We start from the raw sequence: 24,163 nt of genomic DNA on the forward strand, positions 1-24,163 counted from the left end.
GGACAGACGAGAAGCTTATAGATGATATGAACATAAAAACAGAAATATATATAATATCAATAAAATATTTATTTTATTTGATAAAAGGCACATGATACAAATTCAAAAAAAAATACAATCAAAGTAATGAAACTCCTATTTCACTAACAATTCACACTATTTTTTAACATCATAGCCCCTTTTCTCATCCACCCTAGTTCATTCGATCAAAACTATGAAATCAGTATTTGAATTAATGCGACATAACATTATCAAGAGTCGGATCCAACAGTTTATAAAACGAGGGGTCCGACCCAGCAAGATATGAAAAGGGGGTTCCAAGCAATCATTTGCTCACCTTTGCCAAAATTTTTGCACAAAATCTTATAACTTTTCAGCCCCCTAAATCCATCAAAGTGACTAAATAACTAGAGCTTAGATTTGTATATGATACACATGCATATACAATGTATAAAATCCATACCTCAAATCAACGTGGTTTTAAATATAACAATAAGCAAGCCAAAATCTTACTTATCTGAGAGGAGAAAAAGTAAGAATGAAGGGTCGTTTGTCACACGTGTAACAATATATACTATGACGTTTCGTCTTCGTTCCTTTTCTCTTCCTGAGGAAAAAAGAGGACTTATAATAAGAATATTAACAAAATGTATCAGAACATTAACAACTTGCAACAACAAATGCCAATTATCAAATTTAAAAACATACATACTCATAGTTTTGTATTCCAATATAAAAATCTCCACAAGTCACTCTTCAAATAAACTAAATCAGATCTAAAGTGCAAAATGCAATGCAAATCAACAAAGGACACACACTTCTTATTTCTAATGTGCAGTTACTTTTATTATTGTAACTTCAAGGATAAAAAAACCTGGTTTTTGCAAAATATTAAAGAAAATTCAGATGGTTTCATAGAATCAAGTAAAAATTACAATTTTAATATAAGCTGCACGTAAAATTTTGGTTCATAAATTATGGTCATCATTCATTCAGTACATGTGTACTTTGATGATTTTTAGGTGTATCACTCAAACCATTGATGCACGTACGGGGCAATGGAAAAAGCCTGAAGTTGGTGAACCTCCATGAAAATTTTGCAAGTTATAATGACATATGATACAAAATGATGAGAGACTAGTTAAATATGAACAATTTATGATTAATTCTGAACAAAAGTTAACAAAAATAAGACAGGTATCCTGAGAACAGATGGAAACTATTCTAGAACAGTACAAAACTATAACAAAACTATTTTTAGAGCAACATCTACATTGTATCTCATTCTAAATCTTAAACAAACCATAAATAAACTTTATTTTATTACCAGCTGTTGAAAAAGTATATTACCTCTTGTCAGTACCAATAATTTTCTAATATATTTTAACACCATAACATCATTATGGAGGCGAAACAAAAAAAACCAACCACAAATGATCTTCTAATTCAATGTATTAAAATTTGGTCTGTGCTATTGATATCCTAAAATAAATACCTATCACATAATATATCATTCTATACTGTGGCATTAATATATCATTCTAGATTGTGGGCATATATTTATTGTTGTATTTGCCCATTACTTTACGAATATAGCAATTTCAAAGTCGATATATCTGTTTCAAGAGACTTTTACGAATTGCCGCGTACTACTAAACATCTTTAAAAATGTGAATAAACCATTTATTCTATTTTCATTATAGGTACAGTGAACAAAAAATACAGTGAAACCTGTCTTAACGTGAACTCTTTTTGGATTTTAAAATTGATTCGGTTTAGACAGGTATTCGGTTTTCCGAGGTTAAAAATACATTTGCATATTTAAACTAATATTAAGAGAGACTTTTCAGTGTCTGGTTTAGCCAGGTTTTTAGAATTTATCATGGTTTGGTTAAGACAGGTTTAACCGTATTTCGTTTTGTTTTTGAGATATTTTACTGCTCTATTTCCGTTGGAAAAGTTACAGCACTAATCAAAGGAATATCATAGACTAAAAAAATCTGAAACAAAATATCATTCACAATATATAATCCTTAAAAGTATAAATAAAACAATGTCTACGACTAAGACCACGTCTGTATTTTTTTTCATAGCCTTTACTTGTTTATAGGCCAAGTTCACAAGAGGGATCCAAAGACTCAGGGTTCAAGGTTAGTATTTGCTAATTTTTGCCAAAACTTTAAATTTGCTGTAATTAAAAAAATTCCAAAAACTTAGAATTTTCCACTTTCACCAGTTGAAACGAAGGTGTGTTTTTAATAAATGGCTGGTGCCTATCAAATATGAATAAGATATGATGGCACATTGTTTCGCACCACATTAGCTCACTACAGCGTGCTGTGGTGAATAAAGTATCATTGCACACGAATTTGGTTATGTAACTTAAGAAGGCCTCCTGTTTTTTTTTAATTTTTCATTATATCAAACACAATATAATATATATACACAAACAATCAATAAAAATCTAAAAAAAAAATGGAATTCATATTATGGAATGCTTGAAGATAAACAATTGAGTATCTTGTATGAAAATCATGGTCATTTTCGCCACGCTTAAGCAGGTCTTTTTGGTATACACATTTTTTGGTTTCCACCTTTGATGAAACAAAACAAAAAAAATATTCTTAATATTAAATTCACTGAATAAACAAAATCTATACATCCCACAAAACCCAAAATGTCCAGTTTAAAGAGATTTTGAACTAATTTAGAAAAAAACCGAAGTTGCTTAAAATCCGAAGAAAACAAAAACACAACAGTCATTGTATGAACCCTGTGTTGGTACAGCTATTGTAATTGCATACATACATATAAATAACGTACATCCTTGTACAGTGTACATGTATTTGGAAAGTGCATATGTATTTTCAAATGTATGCAGATGGATTTTGTGTAACAATAATTAAGATATTTGTCATCTACTAAGCTTTAAAACATATATATATATGCGCGCGGTAAGTTCGTATTAGGTAGACATGGACACGTTACGAAAATCCCACACGCATGTATATTAACACATATTAATCACCACTAAACACATAACAAATGAATACTTGGAATGCTTAATAAAATTAACAATATTGAAAAGGTTTTGATAAAAATAACATTTCATATAAACATTCAGGTAAACACGTGGAATTATTTTTTTGCAATTAAATACTAGAGCGAGAATAAGAGTATTTCGTAAACATTGAAAAAATCAACATATTTCACATATCAGTTCGAAAGCGAAATGAAATATCGAAAAGTTGGCTTACAAACATGTAAAGTAAATAAACCACTTCAACTTCAAAAAACAAATACGTCAAACAAGGAAACAAATAACAAACACGTTTAACAAAATTTGTTAAAAAAAGTTATTTGTTCTGTATAATGATACAAACAATCATAATGTAAGGAAATAAAAGTCTACAGGATGGTTACATGTTTCAAATCAATAAGAACTACTCCAGACATTCTCGCTTGAAGGAGGAAAAACCTCGTATGCAGAAAGCGGAAGATTGTGTCCGGATTTCTACCGATCCGATTCTAAAATTAAAGCTTGACTGGTTGTAGCCTTTTTTAGGTTACAGTTACTTTTTTCTTTGCTCCTTTGTTCGCGCCAAAATTCTCAGTGGAGTTATTGTTACTTTTTTAAATGAGTTATTGTTACTTTTTTAAATGATAACCATCAATCTCGCATACAGAGTTGTCTGTCCTTGCATTCCCTCTCAGCTGAAGAGAAGAGAAGTACAAGGACTAAGAAATCTGTAACAGATCGAATATTCATACGTGATAAGCGAAGCTTAAGTTATCGAGGCTATAGTGAAATCTCTTTAGTGCCACCCGGGGATGGAACTACTTAGTCGCGGATAGTCACAATTCAGACATTTCTGCGGTTAAATAACGACCAAATAGTTCCAATTGGTAGACAAATACGATATAGGAATATGCACGTGTTTTGTTCTTGGCTCGCTGTAAATCTAATGGTCATAAAATAAACAATGATAAACGTATAATTGAAAGAAAGAAAATATCAAACAGCCTACGCAAATCTATCTATTAAATCTGTTTTTAAGACTTGCTCTAAATAAATGTTCCAAATGTGTCCCTGTGAAGTTTAATCAACTCGTACCTTGACTGCACTTCTACTAAATTTAAACTATGTGCCTATTTACTATTTTTGCAAGTCATTTTTTAAATTTGATGATAGTAATAAATTAAATTCCGAAAAATATATAATTTCGAGTTGACAACTTTATACTCCGATTTTCAGTTAATCTGTCTGGTCTTACAATTTCCAATACAATGACATGATATATGTGTGACGGTCCTATTCTACTGTCTATAAGTAATTTTTTATATTATTAAAGGAATGACTGTTATATTTTTTCGGTGTATGAAGAAATATCCTCAATCACATGATGCACACGAAATATATCCTGTGTAGTAGGTTATTTTCAAGTGTGCACCACAGGTATTGAGGATTTGAGGATATTTCGAATTAACCGAAAAAATATAACAGTATTCCTTATAATCTATTTTTTTGTATCAAAATTCAAATATGAATTGATTCCCGAAATATTATTTTATTGTTTTTCGGGGAAAAATACATAATATGCCATAATTTATCGAAAAAATGGCACTAAAACATTTTCTTAACAAAAGTGGTCGAAAGACATTATTTTCAAAGGATAGATTATGGTACAAGCTCATGCTCATGGTGATTTTTCTAAAAAAAAAAAGGACCACAACGAATCGGATCAAGCTGTTTCCACTATAAAAATAGTTATATAAATGCGTTTAATATCTAAAAAATGTATCAACATTGCAATATTTTCTTTCCGGAATCCTTTAAGGAGATTTAACAAGCAGCTTAATTTCGCAACATGTGTTCCATGAAAACTGATTATGGAAATAATTTACCATAAAGAAAACTTAATTTGTTTGATAATACAAGTATGTATTAAATGTACTTTCATTTCTTAACCTACACAAGTTAAGAGCTGACACATTTATATTGACGATTAAGCAGCCCAGCCCATATCTCAGTTAAACAGTATTGATCACAAGTCAAAAGTAAACTTAATAAATAGATTATAATATAGTTTATAAATGGATTTGTATGAAGTCAACAGGTCCAGTTAAAGCATGGAGAAATTTTGAATGGGATTTGCAATTTTGAGCTAAAAAGCATGATGAAATATATTCAAAAAAAGACCATATTGGCATTTGAAAATTTCACCAATCATTAGTAAAACTTCATCAACTTTATAAAGTAGTATAGTGTGGCTAACTTACATGATAGTTATTAGTAGCGCATCGATTATCAAAACCATCGATTAATCGGTTGTTTCCCGATTCGCTCATCGAAACCATCGATTAATCGGTAATTTCTCGATTCGCTCATCGAAACCATCGATTAATCGGTTGTTCCTCGATTCGCTCATCAAAAACATCGATTAATCGGTTGTTTCTCGATTCGCTCATCGAAACCATCGATTAATCGGTTGTTCCTCGATTCGATTATCAAAACCATCGATTAATCGGTAATTTCCCGATTCGCTCATCGAAACCATCGATTAATCGGTTGTTTCTCGATTCGATTATCAAAACCATCGATTAATCGGTTGTTTCCCGATTCGCTCATCCATTACCAACTTATGATCGAAGACTAAAAAAGACGGAAATATAAGTTGAATATTTAGATACAGCTTTTTAAACATACAACTTATTACATCGAAACCCGTCTGATCCAACAAAAATAGAGATTTAAAAAAAATTATAGAATAAGATAAGCAGTTAAAATTAACAACCTACCACTAAGCTGGAAAATCATAAAAAGATCAAACTTAGACAAATTTAAGAAGGTGAAACAGGATTCTGAAAGGTAAAATTTTATGGATTTCCCTGATCCTGCTCACGACAAAATTAAAAAAAAACAATCTACAGTTCGTTTGACTTAAGTGTTGACTTTCACAGTTCGTTGTCCTTGTCATGTGGGATATAGACACACTAATGTTGAAAAAAAAGAATTCCTCAAGGCTGTGTACTAGTTTTCTATGATCGAATAATAACGGTCAAAATGAATTCTCACCTCAATCATGTCAGAATATTTCCTGAAAACTTTTAGTAAAGTAAATTGGTAGTCAACACTTAATCCAGTACGGTTGTAAAAATCTAAATGTCAGATAATTTTCATATCAAATATATATACATGTAGCAGTTTGATTGAATTATCTTTTTTGGACTAGGAAAACTCAACAAATGTTGAATGCTACATGAACAAACCATGAAGGAAAAGTGAAGTTAACGAACTAATCAGATCTCTCTATAAATCTGCCCAATAGTTATCAATTATATAATCCCGCTTCGGCTGCTCTTTCCACTTGCCTTGTCCTATGCACACACCGTCGCCTCGCCACCATCGGTTAATGTCCCTATATGACATCGGTTTATGAGAGGGTGCTGCGTGCAACATTGAGCAAATCCTACACCAGTAGAAAGTGTTTGTTGTGCTTGCTGTACCTTTCCACTGGAAGTATTCATTATAAAGATCGTCATTTTGGTCTAGTTTATGCAAATAGTCTGCGAGATCTTTGGGAGTGGGGAAATCCTCAATGTGGATGTAGGAATGTGGGGGCGCTGCTCTCTTGTAATCATCGGGATGCGCGCCCATCACAATCGGCAGGACGTCGTGCCTGGAATGGAAAATAAAGTCCAGTGTGTTAATCCAAAAAATAAAATAATGTCTATGTTAACCCAAAATATAAAATTAAGTCCGTAATAATCCGGCTGAAGATGAAATGAAACAAAAAAAGCAACAGCTGTAAGGCAGGAAAATATCACAACATACCCAAGAAATCTACTAGCTAAACCCGTCAAAACACATAAATAGTTTTCTCCGTATTAGCAAGTGATTGTTTTATAGATAAATATTACCTCATATATGAACAGTTGTGGTTTCATTTTCTGTTTTCGGTTTACAGTTAAAAAAACAGTCTTATCAAAAGGAATAGGGGCATGAAGACCCGTTTTTTGGTAAAATACGGAAATTACTGTTTTAAATGTTAAACTATTTGAGAGCAATGTCTTTTTCTCAAACATCACATTTTTTATCATTGGTTAACTTTCGATTTACTTTTTAATGTTTCACATTAGGGCTTACATAAACAAGACCGGTAACACGTCTGGAACTTCGTCAAAATATACATTTGTCGGTACAAAAATATCTTCAACAGTTATTTATATAGGTTACAGACCACCAAATCAACCAATGAGCATTTGGAACGTACGCAAAAATAGTCCTACGCAGAAAGTACCCCTGTTCCTCATAGTGCTGTGAAAAAAGTTCTCATCTTATTTAAAAAATTTAAACAGTTTCTGAAAGGAAAAACATTTCTGTACATTTTACAGGTGCATTTTGCTTCTTGTGATGTGAAGCCTAATCTCCATAATGATTTTTAAATATACCCCTATCTTGTGAAAACACTGGGATTTCCCATGCTATTTATAGACCCTTCACTTCCGGTGACCAGTACTGCACTGCAAGTCTGCTAACCCCACATGCCATTCTGAGGATTGTGAGCTGACATATGTAGAATCATGCTGATATATAGTCCTCTGCAGGTTAAAGTTAAGGTAAAGTCCAGAGAAGCCATTGAATATTGTGAAATTAGCATAGAAGCCTATGGAAAGTGGAATTAGTGGTTTTTAGCCTATAAACACGAAACAAGTTTTAAAATTTGCACCGTGTATTAAGTTTGTGCCTAGGCCAAAAAAAAATATGTGCGTTTACTGTCATATGCTGAAAAAAAAACAATAGGGTCGGTACGTCGGTTTTTCTTGGGGTGGGTGGGGAGAGTACAATTGTAGTTTTTTGACTAATAAGCTCCATAGAGAGAAACGAGAAACAGAAGACACTGTAATGGTGCACATGCTTGTCTATCAGGTAGTTTTCTTTTTAATTTGCAGAAAGTGCTGGCACTGGAGGCCGCCATTGTTGTTTAATACGATAAATAGCGAAACCGGTAACGGAAAAGGCGGGAATTTTTGGAATTTCAGAAAATTGCTGATAAAAAAATGTGAGGGTCGCGGCGATAAAATGAGGGTGGTCGGGTGACCGTAAACACACACATTTTTTTTTGCCTTATGATAGCAAATGGGTAAGTTTGATAGGTAAAAATTGTGCGTTACTGATAATACAAAGTAGGTAGCCATGACGGATAGACGGACGGAGTTGAGTTACTACTAGACGAAGGCAACAATAAGACCAATGATCCTCTGGGGTTGATAAATGGCTCCATAGAATTTTCAATAGTTGCCCCGTAATTTACTGAAACTCTAAATAAAAGAAAGTAAAAAAAATAGAGAAAAATCCAAAACAAATCGTTGTAAATACATTCCTTGTGACTAAACTAACGAATAAGATGCGTCAGCACGTCTGTCTGTCGAAAAATCTAATAAAAAAAATATCTTAGTAAATCTTTACGGTGCATTTGAGGATTGAATCATATATATTTTGGTTTAGAGCATCGTCAAAATGACAAAAAAAAAATACATTTAGTGCATAAAAATGGTCCCGAACATAAGTAAATGTTAAATCTAAAGATATACCGAGCTACCGTAGCCTTAAGACAACATGAATGGATCTTCAAGCTTATAAAAACAATGAATATTGATCAGAAAGTGTCTGGAAGCTCTATATTTGATAGTCTGTCGAGAACAGATTGTTAAGATAGAACACATTTGAATATTTTTTTCCCTATGTTGGTCACATATCTACAAGAATCAAAAGCTTGAACAGTTGCTAGTATAGTGTACATACGTGTACGTGTATGTAAATGTACATCAAATTTGGTCATGAACGGTTGTAAACGAAGTAATATGCACATGACGGGCACATTTTTGTTGATTTTGTCATCAAATTTTGCCATCCTTACTCGAAGCAGAAAGTTTTTGGATTAGTTAAACCCATAAACAACACAAAAATATCGATAACAGATACGAGTATCAAGGACTGAAGAAAATTTGTATCAAGTTGTATTCCTGTATAACACTGGGAAGACCAACTATTTAATAGTAGATGAGCATGCGTATGTGCTCAATATACCCTTCCTCGAAGAAAATTCGTTTGTTCTACCAAAGGCCTACCTCTAAGGCGTGTATAGTTAGCATGCTCATCAACTGATGGTCTATTCACTTGTAAGTTATTTTTTTCGACCTAGGTTTGAATTAGCCGAGATTTATGCTTTGTGTTTTCAGGGCCATGCTAATGCCGACACGCTTATGAATATTTGTTTGCTTCCTCTCCCACCCTCTCAGTAGCATTTTAAGGGTGTGGAATCTATTTGCGTATACATCTTATCATGCTTTGCTTTAAATTGTAATATTGGCTTTTATGCTTACTTATACTTTATGGGGGACTTTTTGTATGATTGGGGACATGAATTATGGGGGAGGGGATGCTTGCTTGGAGGTACCAGCTAATTGAAATTTTGCAACACGTTTCTCGATATATATTTGTAAACCAAGATAGAAAAAAGTACACTTTCAGATTTAGCTATCAGGTCACTCTACTTCATAATAAAACTTCTGAACGAACAGTAAATCTGGTATTCTAAAAGTGCCCCTGTCATAATAAAATGTTTAGAGACATTCAATGCAGTCACCATTAGTTATTCGAGTTATCTGTATAACAACAAAAACAATCGCCGGATGGATTGGACTTGAAAATGTTGAGATGTATCAACATGTACATCCTCGTTTCAAATACCATTCTTCTTTAATAAACAAAATGTGGTTGATTTCTTTATAAACCATATCTACGATGTATATGTGTTTAAAATACATGTACAATGTACGCAAAGATAGCAAACTTATAGCGTATCAGAATCTAGAGAAATGAAAGGGAATTATTTTTGGACGACATTCAATGGTTTAAGTTCATATCCGATTCAGAAATTAAAAGGTCACAGAGCGCGGCAGAGTATTTAGTTATTTTCTTAACAGTTCAACAACTTGAATAACCTGCAGATAATAAGATCTTCAAAACTGCAAGGGCAAGCAATATGATGCATTCAGGTGTGATGCGTTTTAAAATACACCAGGCCAAACATTTGAACACTTCTTGTACACCCTACCCCACAAACTATGTTAAAAAAGGAGGTGGTATAACCAAGCCCTGTGCTAATACCTTGAACATTTTACGGATTTTTATTTTATAGTAAGAACCACTTGACACCTCTGCTTATAACTACTGATAAAAAAAAAATTATTTCACTGGTTGTTTTTGGGCCATTTATGGGTCGGATACCTTAAATAATCTGTAGCACATTCTCCACCAACGTAATAAATGATAAAACATTGCGGTGAAGATAAAATTAATGACTATACATAATGAAAAAGACACATCGTAATTAAATCTTTTGATGCAATGCAAGCTGAAGATGATACAATTTAACAGGTTAATTACATGTACCTTTAGAGTAAAGATTATTTCGATGTAAAACGAGAAAAGAGGTGTGTGAACAACGATGTTTTTTCATTTGCGTTGTTGTTGTTGTTGGGGTTTAACGTCCGAGCAGCAATATTTCACCTATATTCAGACGATGAACATGAAATTGATGATAAAATGAAAAAGGGATGGGACACAAGGACAATGGGGTCGACAAATTTTGATTGCCACTGGAAATAGGGAGAGGTGGGTAGGGTCGGGCAATTTAGCCTCCTGTGGCGGAGCCCTATGGTTCCTACACCGGGAGAATACCACAATAGGGTTCTTTAACGTGCGAGGAACGTGGCATCTTTCCCAACACGGTGCACCACTATGGTTTGCAGTCAGGTTTTCCGTATTATAGCCTGACAACCCCAGCATGTAAGAAGCCAGGGGTACCCCATTCCACCACCTGGGATACACATCCCAGTTGCTCGGTGGGCAAAAAGATTTGCGTAAAAAGATATTAAGTAGTCCGAAATTCCCCGGACCCAAAAATCCCATCTATTTGAAATTAGACCTATCAATTGTTCCCTTCCAGCACGACATGCGGTGATTGGATAGAACACATGTAGAGTTGATAGATCCAATTTTAATTAGGTTGTTCAAAACACTCTTTCTTTTTATTTTGAATGTTAATGATTATCTCGACAAATCAACATCCAAGTAAAATGAGACTAGATATTTAGCATAAAAAAACATGCCGTATCGTGGTCGTGCTTTATTTCCCTGTTTGCTACATGTACATGGTTGGGTACTTACATAGACGTCTTCACTCTTTGTTAGATGTATCTTTCGGGTCACTACATAGTGTTAATTATTCAATCCCGTGTTTTGTTTCACGGACTGTGCGTGGACATATTTTTTTTTTCAGTTGTTTTAATCTGTGTATTTATTTAAACCGTTTTCGAGAAATTTCAATCTAGGGGCGTCAATGATTTCAGATAAATCCAATGACAAGACCCAAATTAGCCCTCCCTTTGTAACGTCACGTGAATACAAATATATGAAGCTACACAGGCCAGTAGTCAGAAATTATTAGTTTAGGATGGTTCCCAAGGTTTTTTTTACCAGGGCGGTTTGAGAACCAAAATAAATTCTTGACTTCGATATATTCAGTTCGACGTATTTAAGTTTTTAACACTTTTTCGCCTCAAAGGAGATTCCGTCGAATCCTTCCATCACACTTTTGCCACGGGCCTGGCTACACATATATCACGCCCTACATTTAATATGTTCGGAAAATGACTGTTACAGACACTGTTCAAAGTAAACGTGAAGATGAATTCATTTATACCATGCAGGGGGGATCCAGAAACTTTGAAAAGGAGGGGTGCCAGTCTGGGTTCCTCAGAAAAATGGGGTACAAGGAAATTTTTTATCATATATTTGTCAATCTTACAAATGAAAATGACAAATTTTCTAACAAAAAGGAGGAGGGAGTGACAACCGCCCGCACTCCCAGGATCCGCCACTGCAATATCATATCTACCTACAGTTTGTTACTATGAAGGATCGTTGCCCACATCACGTGCTTTTTAGGTAACAGAACATATGATTTACAAAGCGTGTGGTATGGGCAATGAACCATCATACTGTCGATTACAAAGCATATGTTGTAGGCAACGATCAATCATACTGCCGATTACAAAGCATATGATGTAGGCAACGATCTATCATACTGTCGATTACAGGAGATGCATGTGATGTGGGTAACCATTTTCATACTATCGATTACTGGACATGTGTTGTGGGAAAAGATTCTTTGTTTTGTCGATTCATAGTGCACATGGTAAGTTAAGAAGGGTAATAAAAAATATCGAACTGATAAAATCTAGGCAGTAGTCAAAAGAATGGTTCAAAGGAAAGTCTATATAAAAAATAGCAATATCAGGGTAAAAACCCTAAGGTTGAAAACCACAGCAATGGTCCTGAATGTCCAATTCATGGTATAGTCCAAGATCTAATGCCACATTTTTTATAATCTAGGTAATGTATTATACGGAATAGTTCGAGGTATAGTCTGTAAGTTGAATCTGCGTGTTAGCCTAGTTAAAGCAGGTTTTAATATGTCAACCTAGTTAAATTGCGCAAGATTAATACCTTAGGCTATTAAAACATAAAATCTAGTTTACATACACGCTTCGAAGCATAACCGAAGTTAATGCATGACCGAAGTCATTATATAAGACAGTGCATGTACTTGGAAAATCTATGTATAAGTATCAGTCTTTGTAAGAATCATGCAAATTCTGTAGTATGTGATACAGCCCCAAAAAGGCTACATATTTTTATTTTTGTTATTAATTGCTTTATAGGTCTATATGATGACATGTATAATTATTCTTTCCAATCTGTCTGCTCTTAGAAGATAATTTACAGAGAAAATTCAACAGTTTCTATTGTACATGTATTTTACTGTCATTTATAGAGTTATTTCTATTAACTTTGGATTCCATAGTACGTTCTATATAATTTTCGCCTAAGAGCATAGGTTATATGAAAATCCACATGCTTATTTCTGTTAACTATAACGTTTTAGACAAATATCAAAAATAAAATATATAGGCTTTCAAACCATGTATCACATTTTGCATGATTCTTAGCTGGGGTACTACAAAAGTACCTCACCGTATTGTAAAGGTAGATGAGTTACCGTGATGAGCGTTTTCGCGAAACAAAATTGAAAATTTGTTATCTATAACGTTTTTTTTTATATGAAAGCATTATATAAATTTTGACATACAAGTATTCTTTCTGATCCGACATTAAGTCCAATTTCGAAGAGTATTTGAAGTTCGATATCAAATTTTTCAATCTTTCGAAGTTTTCAGAAGTGTTTGTATACGTCCGTATTCAAAATAAATGGTTAGTAAAGTCAATTTAAATTGTAAATTAAGATACCTTAAAGTGGTTCGGTGCAAGTTTGTTTATGACTTTAATCGATAATTTCTTTGATGTATAATAAATGTTACCCTGCGCGTACTGTTTTGCAATTATCAAAGTTCATATGAGCTAAAACCCCGCAGGGATATCAACATAAGTCTCATAGTGAGCATAATTTAACTTAAAAGATAACTGCATATTTATTCAAGGATTGTTTTAAACTTGACCTGGTTTTGCGAAATAACCAACTATGGGGCAGTTAACGCTTCCATGAACCGCGAAGCGGTTTATAAACAAGCGTACTACACTGTCCCCAAGTTGTTTATGCGAGCGAGTAAAAATTAAAAACAATCCTTATGATTTAATTTCTAATCGATTAAAGTCAAAATTAAGATTTGCCCCTCACCAGTGCCTTATTCGCTCTGGAATTATTTGAAATGCGGTCTGTGGACCAATCGACTTTAACGACGTCACAGTACCAAGTTAGTTTATTGAAAATAATCTATCCAGCCCAGATGAGAAATTAACAATTAAATGTAAAGTATTTAAAAAATAATACGATATTGCAATTTTCGATATAATATCTAGCCTTTAGGAAGAGATGACTCATAATCAGTTTTACATTCAATTCATGTGGATGTAGCTGGATGAATAGCCAAAAAAATTTCGTATCGGTCTTCCGACAAAGTAAATATTCAATAAACACCTGGAATTTTACTTAGTCCCTTTCAAAATTGGTTGAGATTCTTGCATTATTTCATGGCAGCTTTCTGAAAATATAACTGAACATGTATTTCGTAGTACTAAACAACTGTGCACGTTATCATCTGTAAACCGTTGGTGCAGACAGACGGACGGACAAGCAGTTTTTCGGAGGGTATCACATAATACTTCGCCAAATCGTGTGGCAGGATACAAAAATTTAAATTTTTGGTTAAAGAAGGATGAATTTCATTGAAAGAAAAGTCAAGTCAGAAAATTTTATTAATGTGATTTTGAAAAAAAAAAAAAAAACACAGTACCCAGTGCTTTAAATTCCACTTCCAATTAGGAAATTATCATCAGATTTGGGATGAGTTTTAACCATTTTTTTTTTTTTTTGACAAATAGGGAAACTCTCAATTGGTGGTAAGTTATGGCAAACAATATCATTATGTATGAAAGTCTTCTCATATTTACGGAATACAAGCGTCCCGTGCGGGCCCGGGTGTCAAAAGAATAGGCCAGCAGCAGCGCTAAGCTCGTCGTAAAAGGCAATTAAATAGTGCTCAGAAGCCCACAGAGCAACTGGGTTGTGTGCCCCAGGCGGTGAAATGGGGTACTCCTGACGTGTTGCATGCTGGGGTTGTCAGGCTATAATACGGAAAACCTGACCGCAAACCATAGTGGTACACCGCATTGGGAAAGATACCACGTTCCTCGCACGTTAAAGCACTATTAAATTGAATATTTGAATCTGGAAGCCAGTCTGTCGAATTACAAGAATGAAGAAAGCTACTTCCCTTTGCTTAAAATCTTAAAATGTCGGGAATATGAAAAAAGACTATTCACAATTAAATGCAAGATCTTTCAATTCTAATGAAGTCAATATATGATATATGAATCTTGTATTATCTGTATTGTGGTCGAGGGTCAACTCCAAGGTCAGCAAGACTACATACATGTTTTATGCAATGAGGATTGAGTTAAAATAGTGGAACCTGGCTGAATATTGTTACAGTATTTTTCCTACATGTATACTAATGTAACGGATTTTTCCTACATGTATACTAATGTAAAGGTCCCTTAAATAACAACAAAACGTCAAATAAATCATCATATCAGTCTCAGTCTCAGATAAAATGCTGGTCTGTTTAATAAATACAGTCCTTTACAGAATCTCACATAACGGCGTCAGGAGAAACAAAAAAAGTAGTTTTTTTTCCACTCCTTTATAAAATACATTTTCTCCGAAGACCAACCAACATTTTTAAGTTTACACATTTTCTTGTTTTCAAGAGAAATAGAGAGAGAAATAAAGGCCAATTATTTTTTTTTGTTTACACGTTTACATGGTAATTATGTTTACAACAAATTTTGGGTAAGAAGCCAACAATTATTTAATTTTGGCCTAAGGAAATTATAGTGCGAACAACTTTCCTTCCGCGTTAGTGATGTACAGTGTTTTTGTACATCATCTTCCTGAATAAAATAGCGAAATTTCTGTATCACATAATGTAGGAGAAAAAGAATGGGGAAATTGTTGGTGAGAAAATTGAACAATGTATCATAAGTATATATAGATCAATATTAAATAAAAGTGTCCATGCGTGTAAAATTTGAATAATTTCCGCGAAATTTCCCCTATGGAATTAGTTTTGCTTTATTTTGAATATTATTTAGTAGTATGTAAAAAGAGAAACGTTTTGAGACAAAAAATAAAAATTTCATTGTTTTTAGGATAAAAATTCCTTCTCTTCAGACCGAGACGCACGTTCATCACAAGGATCGAACAGATCATGACTTCCAATGTTCAAATCTCCTGTGCAAAGGGTATACTCGCAATTTCAAAAGTTTTCACTTCTGCCACACACCGAGTGCAAAACCCCACTCCTTCATGCAAATTAGTACAGTACAATCGAAAGAGCTTCGTGGGTAGATAATGAGTAATACTCGTGTCTTGTGATTTGTTTTCTTCAAACCCTGTGCAACAGAGCCTATAAGCCAGCGGAGTGATACATATTCAGTCAGGGAGCTGTTATGTGTTTATGGAGGAGAATGGTAATTTTCCATATAAAATATTTTTACCCAAGACTGCTCATTCAGAAAGGAACAAGATAGTTACGGCTTAAGCAAACAATACAATATATATACTTACGAAAGACCATTTACGAAGAATTTTTCTGTTATATAATCCCGACAATTCGAATTTTCGAACGACAAGTAGAATTTATAATCATTATCCAACATTTTAAAGCACTGTTCAGCATTGTGTCTTGGGCACTTGTAGGGACCACATGCTCCATAAATATCTACTTGAATATGTTTCCCAAGCTCGTCTGCGAATTGCCTGCGTCCATTCCGCGCGCCACAATTTGAAACGAACCATGCAACTTTTTTAGTCTTCCCTGCCGCGTAGTTTTTCGTCTGCTTCTTTGTTATCACATTGGGGTCAAAGGGCACCATTTTTTCATAAGGTGCTACAATAATAGAGTCATGTCTATAGGTTGCTGTCCAATTAAAGACATTGTTAAATGAAGAAAGACCGGGGGTATGGTATGGCGACTCGAGCAAAAATAATATCCAAACTTGATTAAAAGGACGAGTAGTCCATGGTTTGCTCGGGGAATGGTGAAACATAACAGCGTCCGCCGTCTCCGAGGCACGTCGATCATCAGTAACTGTACAATGCTGGACGGGACATTCCTGTTCCTGAAATGTCTTTTGGCCTCTTTTAAGAGCCCAACCACCGAAACCATGATATAACAATATGGTTTTTAAAGGCACTTTTTCACCCTTTTCTTCCGCCTTGATGATATGTGGGGGTTTATATCTCATTTGAGCTACAATTCGGTCGTCACTATAGTAATCCTCGCTAAACCATACACGACCTTCGACACCATCATATGAAACTTTCTTTCCGAAAGGATTCTTTTCTTTGTCTTCCAAAATGACAACTTCCTCTTTCTTGTAAAATCCGCCATTAGTTCCGTTTGCGGACAGCTTTTTTGTAATATTCCTACTGTTTTTAAGAACGTGTTCATGAATCAATTGCCCTGAATACTTGGGTTTTCGTGGCACGTGCAGGGGCTGAGTTGGGCCCCATGGTGCTTCATTACTTTCGAACACCCATGGACTGTTGCCATAGAGATTGATCACAAAAAACAATACCAAAGCAACAAGAACATAGGTCACTGTTTTTCTTAAGTGAAATCTCATCTTCCATCAGGCTTTCTTATCTACGCTTCACAATCAGAAATCTGCAAAAAGAAAGAATTTATGAAAATAACTTATACTTCCTTAAAAAAGTAATAGATCGATGTGCATTCGCACCATTAGAGCATGAAAGACTGCTACTTCACAACAGCTGGAAATGATGTGTATGTTCGGACAGATGGCAAGTCAACTGTTTCTACATTAATTTTAACCTCTAGTAATATAAGTACGAAAAATTTTAAATACTGAGCAATTGAATAGGCGCAAAAATGAAGACCGAGACAGCGATTTGTCGTTATAGAGGCCTTTAAGTGATTGCTCACATCACTCAATTAAGCAAAACCAGCTCCCTTTATATGCATGATGCAGAATATTTTTCAAGCTTTTTGTATTTTCGGCTCTTAACGCAAATTTGTACATATCGATCATCCGACCAAAAATATGACATGGATACCTTTCAAATTCAGCCAAAAATCAACTTCTGGTGTAAAAATTTGGTCAGGGATTAATTTAGAAAAAATATAAACTTGATTTTCACTATTGTGTCTATATGGAGATACCTACCGAAGTGGTGGTCAAAGGGAGATAACTCTGTAATTTGCAAATCCAGAATATGGAGAAACCTGTCTGAACCCCACAGGATTAGTTCAGTTTAGGAAGGTTTTCGGTTTATACAACTTCAAAATAAATTGAAAAAGTAATGACTTCAGAAAAAAATCTGGTTCAGAGAGGATTTCATTTTATTCAGCGTTCCGTTAAGACAGGCTGTACTGTACTTACACGTAATTCGAAACTGAAAAAAGTCATTCGGGAATCATTTCAAAACAGTTTTTACACTACATAATTTCGGCCTCTAGAAATACTAGATTACGGAGGCCTTTAAAATAGCAGTTAACACCATATCATTGAATCCCGTTATCCCTTGTGACCATTAGCTTATTACATTTTAAGCAAAGCAAACCAAAATCAATGGGTTAAAATAGCTGAAGAGTCTCCAGAGAGCTGGAATAAAAATTGGATACAGATTTACGGACGAACAAATTCAAGATAAACGTGATTGAAAAACTTAATTTAAGGCAAATTTGAGTTTCATTGAATGGTTGAATGGAAGGAAAGGGGAGTATCAATTTTGTTTCTTTCTTTCTTGCGAAATGTTTGCATGTAAACATGCTTAACTTCCTTTCACCCTAAACTATAAATACAAAAGCGAGCCCGAGTAGGGAGGGGGGGCACAAAGGGTTGATTTTGCGGTCTTGATGGATTCAAAAGAAAACAAAGAACGATTATCAAAACTGATCAAAGTTTGTAGAACTCTTTTGCAGGAGTTTGAGAAAAGTGGTGACATTTTTGGGGGATTTTTGTTTTTCGGCTGATAAATTAGATTGTAGTCTTAATCAAGTTGTGGTCGTTGAGTTCCTTCTGCTAATGAGCTACGTACTCCTGTGCTTCTAGATATCGGCTTCTACTAAAACTAGTTTTTCAAAGTAAGTTCATTCGTTTTGTTCTCAATTTTGACCTTTAACTTATTGGGGAATACATGCTTGATAAACCCTGGAAGAAACTTAGATTTTGTCGGTCTGACATTACATTATCATTTGCTGCAGCACTGTGCAGTGTTGATGTAACCAACCTAGCCTATAGCATATGCGTAAGGGTAGATAAAAAATAATTTCTTTGCCTTTGGTTGACGTCTGGACGTGGTCTGTCTTATTACCAAAGCACTTTCAAAGCGAAGAAGAAAGTACTTTCTCGTTGATTTTTTTGACGGCGATATGGTTACTCGATTAAAAGTGTACTTTATTACGATAATAAACCACCAAAGTGATGCTTTATTATGAGAATCTCAAGAAATGTTATCATTTACACACGTTAAAACATGTTAAACATGCATTTGCAACACAAAGAAAAGTAATTTAAAAAAATCATGATCGAGGCGATTTTTTTTCTACAAGAAAGTTGAAAAATGAATGAGGGGATCTTTAAACTTACTTGAAGCGTTAGTCTAGCAAGAAATTATATTTCAATTCGATGCTTACCTTCACACAAGTTTGATAATGAAAATTTATGCATATTTCATTGGAAGATGCATTTTTAAAGCACAATTCTCAACTCTCGATGATTTTATTTTTCAGAATGTTCACGCTGTTGTCACATTTATGATATAATTATTTCAAACTTGCATTTATGTATATAGCATTTAATCGCATTAGCATTATCGAATAACTGTATGCGTCGATAAGACATGGAAATTGATATTTCACAATGCACCCTTTTTTACATTTAATATCACTTAATTTTTTTTTCAGCATTTCTATTTTCAAGTAGGATTCTGGTGGGTAAAAACATCAGAAAAAGCATTGCCAGTCCAAAACTATTATTTGTGCCACCAAATGAGTTTCTCCATTCTGGTCCCATTAAACAATGTGGCGCAGACGTTACCTCTTAAAATGCATTTTCCCCAATAAATACACATGTACGTCCCTTATAATCTGAATTCTTGGATCTGCCCCTGTGATTGATGAATTATTAGCACTCCACATATGAATCATGCAAAATATGATTCATGGTTTGGAAAACCTACATATTTTTATTTTTGATATTTCGTTTAAAATTTATAGTAAACATAAAGTAACGTATGGCATTTCATATAACCCTTGTTCATGGGAGATAAAAATAATATAAAATGTAAGTGTAGAATTCAAAATCAAGGGAGATAACTCTGTCAATGACACTAAAATACAATAGAAACTATTGGATTTTCCATGTGGATTATCTGCTAAGAGCAGACAGATTGGAACGAATAATTGTACATTTCATTTTATAGACCGATAAAGCAACTTAATAAAAAATAAATATATATAGGCTTTTTTGGCTGTATCACATTTTGCAGAATTTGCATGATTCTTAAAAATACTGCTACTTAAATTAAAAAAAAATATGTTGTCTTCGTTAATCTTTGATTAAACGCTAAGTGAAATTAATCATTTAAGTTTCAATTGTTTGTGCTGATAAACTAATTCGATGTACAACAATAACGACTAATTATTCATAAATAATGTATTATGTAAATAAATAGATAGCCAGATTGTGGTGAATTTGAAGTGAGATATTGACGGATAATTATAAATATATAGCAACCCTTATTAAGTACGGCATACATTATAGTAACCCGAATAATTCAGTCCCGTTAATATGTAACATTAAGGTTCAGCTAAAGTCAATGTAGCACTGGAACATTGCTTAATGCATCTTTATATGTATATGACACACAAGCACAAGTCAAACTTAGCAACAAATGTTTTATAACTTCTATATAACATTAACAACAAAAAAAGTAAACAATATACTTTAGAATAAATCTACAGCTGTCCAAACCATGATTTGACACCTGAAATTCATATAGTTCTGTTCCTAAATGAATAATACAGTGCAAGCTAGCAATTATTTGTGACAAATTTCTAGAACTGAACGAAAACTTGAATATTTCATGTTTATTTGTGTTGGTATTTAGCTGTATCATCTCAATTCATCTAAATTTAAAGGAATTGCAATTTTTTCAAGAAAATCAATGCACTGCATTATACATTTAGGAACAAAACTATATGAATTTCAGACTTCAAATCTTGTTTTGACAGCTGTAGATTTATTCTAAAATATGTTGTTTACATTTTTGTTGTTAATGTTATATAGAAGATATAAAACATTTGTTCCTAATTTTGACATGTGCTTGTGTGTTATATTCATATAAAGATGCATTTAGCAATGTTTCAGTTTTTAATTTAATGTATTATTAAAACTATGAATGAGAACATTTCATTAAGGAATGTCCTAGATATTGACTTTAGCAGAACCTTAAGTACAGTATACATAATAGTAACCGGAATAATTCAGTCCCGTATGGTATCCGATTCTCTTCTTATTGAGAGAACGGAGTAATTAGAGGTAGAACGGTACTATTTTTCCCTGGGCGACCATAGCAACACTTCTGAAAGATTTACCCCTTTAAAACAATGACGGAGCCTTAAACTGACTTATCCCCGTAATGTCTTCATTTTCCTAACTAAAAATGTGAGCAAAGTCATTGAAATACTGCTTACTTTTTTCTGGAGCAGATGATGTTTGGGGTCAAGTCCCCTATGTTTCTGCTAATGCACTAAGTTACTGTTAAACCGTGTGACTTAAGACTTAAATGCTCATACCATTCGACCATTGCCCCACTATACATATCAAAGATGCTAGCTATTTAATCCACATACATGTACATTTAGGAAAGTGAAAATAAATGTGTTAGAATTTCAGTCTTACAGTCAAAGGCAGACTAGTTTTTCTACTCGAAAGAAATTATGAAATAAGCAGTTATGCAAAGTTGGAAGAGACACAGGGCAAGTTACAAGTACTGCAACAGTAAAACCTACGTTAACCAACTTCCTGTATTAACCGGATACCTTCTGAAGTCCCTACATTCCAATTTGAATGAAATTTAACCTGTGTAAACCAAGCATTTCTCAATTGTCAAACAAATCCTTCAATACATAAGGGTTCGGGTGAGACAGGTTTCTCTGTACATGCAATGTATATTTTTGGACCTATTAGATTCCATTTTGTAAAACTAGAAGCCTAGTCCCGAGATACTAGATGGCGAGAAGTTAGGGAGCACGTTGTGTTTGTTCGTAAAAAATACAAGAGTTAAATATCGCGTTCCACTCCATTAGCTTCATAGATGTACCGCTAGTGGATTATTCCTTTAAATATAGCCAAGAAAATAGTGCACCAGCTAATTATTGTGCCAAGGCGTCACGGGTGAAATTTCATCCCCGGCTGGAACTGTTATGTTTTTGTTTGGAAAGTTTATTGTGGTCTTTTAATACAACCCCAAATTATAGTCGATCAGCATGCTAAATATGAAGATGATATCAAGACCACGGTCACAGTTACACGGATATTTCTAATATATTAACAGTTTTGAAATATCTTTCACACGCAATGTGCAAGGGCAGGGCATCATTTAAACATGCCATGTAAATATATTTCATACGTAAAATAACAAAATAACACATACCTTGTCATTGTAATTTGTGAAGAAAATAGATAATCAATTGTTTCACAAACACGTATATGTACCCTAAAAATACACATCCTGTCAAACGGCCTAAATACTTCCTTGACAATAATGTCCTCTAATAAGGGTAATGCATGTACATGTACTATCTTATATGTCTCGTATATGTATGTATACAACTTTTCTGTGAATTAAATGTTCTATGACAATAAAAATACTTAGTGGGAAAACGTGTACTTGTAGTCTACTCACTCGAAAGATGCAGTTCAAGCGTAGGTTGTGACAAAATCACATGTTATAAAATTAAAGATAATTGCCGCAATTTTGTAAGTAATTTTGCACCTAAAATTAGTTTTTATGTAAAATTATACACGACGAAAAGACTAATCCTACACAATTTTACACCATGAGCTTCAAGTATAATAATGCCTTGTCGTAGAAGCCTTTCAAATGCACATTCTATCATCTGTATCATAACACTTCGTGCTTTGTGTGGTTTCTCTTTAAAATAAATCAATCTTTTGTTAATTTCAATTTACCTTCTGCAGTGAATAGTTCAATTCAAAATTATCGACAAATCCGACTACATTGTATTCAGCAGAGTAGAAAGTATAAGATACAATTTGATATTATCATTTCAAAGTCATATCTATCAAAATAAGACACTAAAGAGAAATTCCTGCTTCACTACGTACATCCTTGCGATGATGCTCTTAATTAGATAAATATTCGGTGAAAATTGAATTTTGATAATCTATCAAACCAGTTTTAGCCTAACAACAGTAACAAGGTCTAAGAATGCCGTTTTGTAATTAAAATTGTCAGTAAAAATTAACTTCTCGTGTGTACGACCGTCCTTTAACGGTGTAGTGGTTTTAAACGCATACTTTTCGTGCGGATTAACACAGGTTAGTAAAATATAAAATCTTACCTCATAAATCCGTTTCTATCACTGAACTACAATATCCCGGGTAGCTCCAGGCAAATCCATAATTTTAATCTAAATATCTACTATGTCGTTTTTTTTCCGTTCACATGTTCAATGGCGATTTCAACAATCATTTCAAAAATCACCTTCCAGCATGTACATACGTGTGTCACTGATCCATGGCGGCCTTGTAAATTTTTAAATTCCTTTTATTGGGTATATACGTTTGTCCCTTAATACACAGGTGACGTTTCGACAGGTAAAATCCATAAAAATAGATTGGGTCACGTGACGTCTCTAATTCCATTTGATTACCAAGTCCATCAATACAGAATTTCGATAAGTGAAAACATCGCTAAATACGAGCAAACAGGATTATTTACACTTCAGCTTATTTGGATTATATATGTGATCAATATATTCACAGTGGTCTTGACGTTTTGCTTCACATGCGAAGAACAATTTTGCCTTAATGAATAATTAACTCCATGCTAATTGATAACTACGAGCGCACGCATTGAGAAATTACAAGCTTGGGAAATTTAATTGGAAATAGTGAAGTTGTTGAAACTTAATCCGGAGTACTGTCGATCATACGAACTTAATATTCCTTCAGAGTTATTTAAACACAGTGATTCAAGACGAAAATTATGTCATTTATGAAGAATAAACTTCATTCACATTCTTGCGAATGCTTATAATAGGGGATAATAAGTAAAACATGCACTTTCCCGCCATTTTACCAAACGTGACATATGGGAATATAGAGACCACCCGAATGAGTCTTCAGGGCTCTGCGTCTGTATGGTGTGCATCGTTTACATAAGTACAAAATGTTTTCCTTTGAGCAAGTTACTAGTAATTCAAATCGGGATAGCGATCTCCCAATTCCTTTGATGTG

The 24,163-nt window shown here is 33.9% G+C and overlaps 1 protein-coding gene across 3 annotated transcripts; it reads right to left on the reverse strand.

The window, feature by feature from the left end:
• Positions 1-49: 49 nt before the first annotated feature.
• On the reverse strand, positions 50-24,106 carry LOC148610583 (core alpha-(1,3)-fucosyltransferase-like). 3 transcript variants are annotated; one of them, XM_088595743.1, is made up of 3 exons: positions 23,266-24,106; positions 16,218-17,319; positions 50-6,680 (listed from the first exon to the last, which is right to left on the reverse strand). In XM_088595743.1, the coding sequence occupies exons 2-3, from the start codon at positions 17,276-17,278 to the stop codon at positions 6,311-6,313; spliced, it is 1,431 nt and encodes a 476-aa protein (XP_088451869.1). In that variant the 5' UTR covers positions 17,279-17,319; positions 23,266-24,106; the 3' UTR covers positions 50-6,310. The 3 variants fall into 3 exon arrangements, with proteins under 3 accessions (XP_088451869.1, XP_088451870.1, XP_088451871.1); XM_088595744.1 differs by lacking the exon at positions 23,266-24,106 and adding an exon at positions 22,335-22,540; XM_088595745.1 differs by lacking the exon at positions 23,266-24,106 and adding an exon at positions 18,906-18,958.
• Between the last annotated feature and the right edge of the window lie 57 nt (positions 24,107-24,163).

Source organism: Perna viridis, chromosome 8, assembly GCF_037379345.1.
Source record: "Perna viridis isolate PV_CMFRI_1.1 ecotype Kerala chromosome 8, ASM3737934v1, whole genome shotgun sequence".
NCBI classification, from domain to species: domain Eukaryota; kingdom Metazoa; phylum Mollusca; class Bivalvia; order Mytilida; family Mytilidae; genus Perna; species Perna viridis.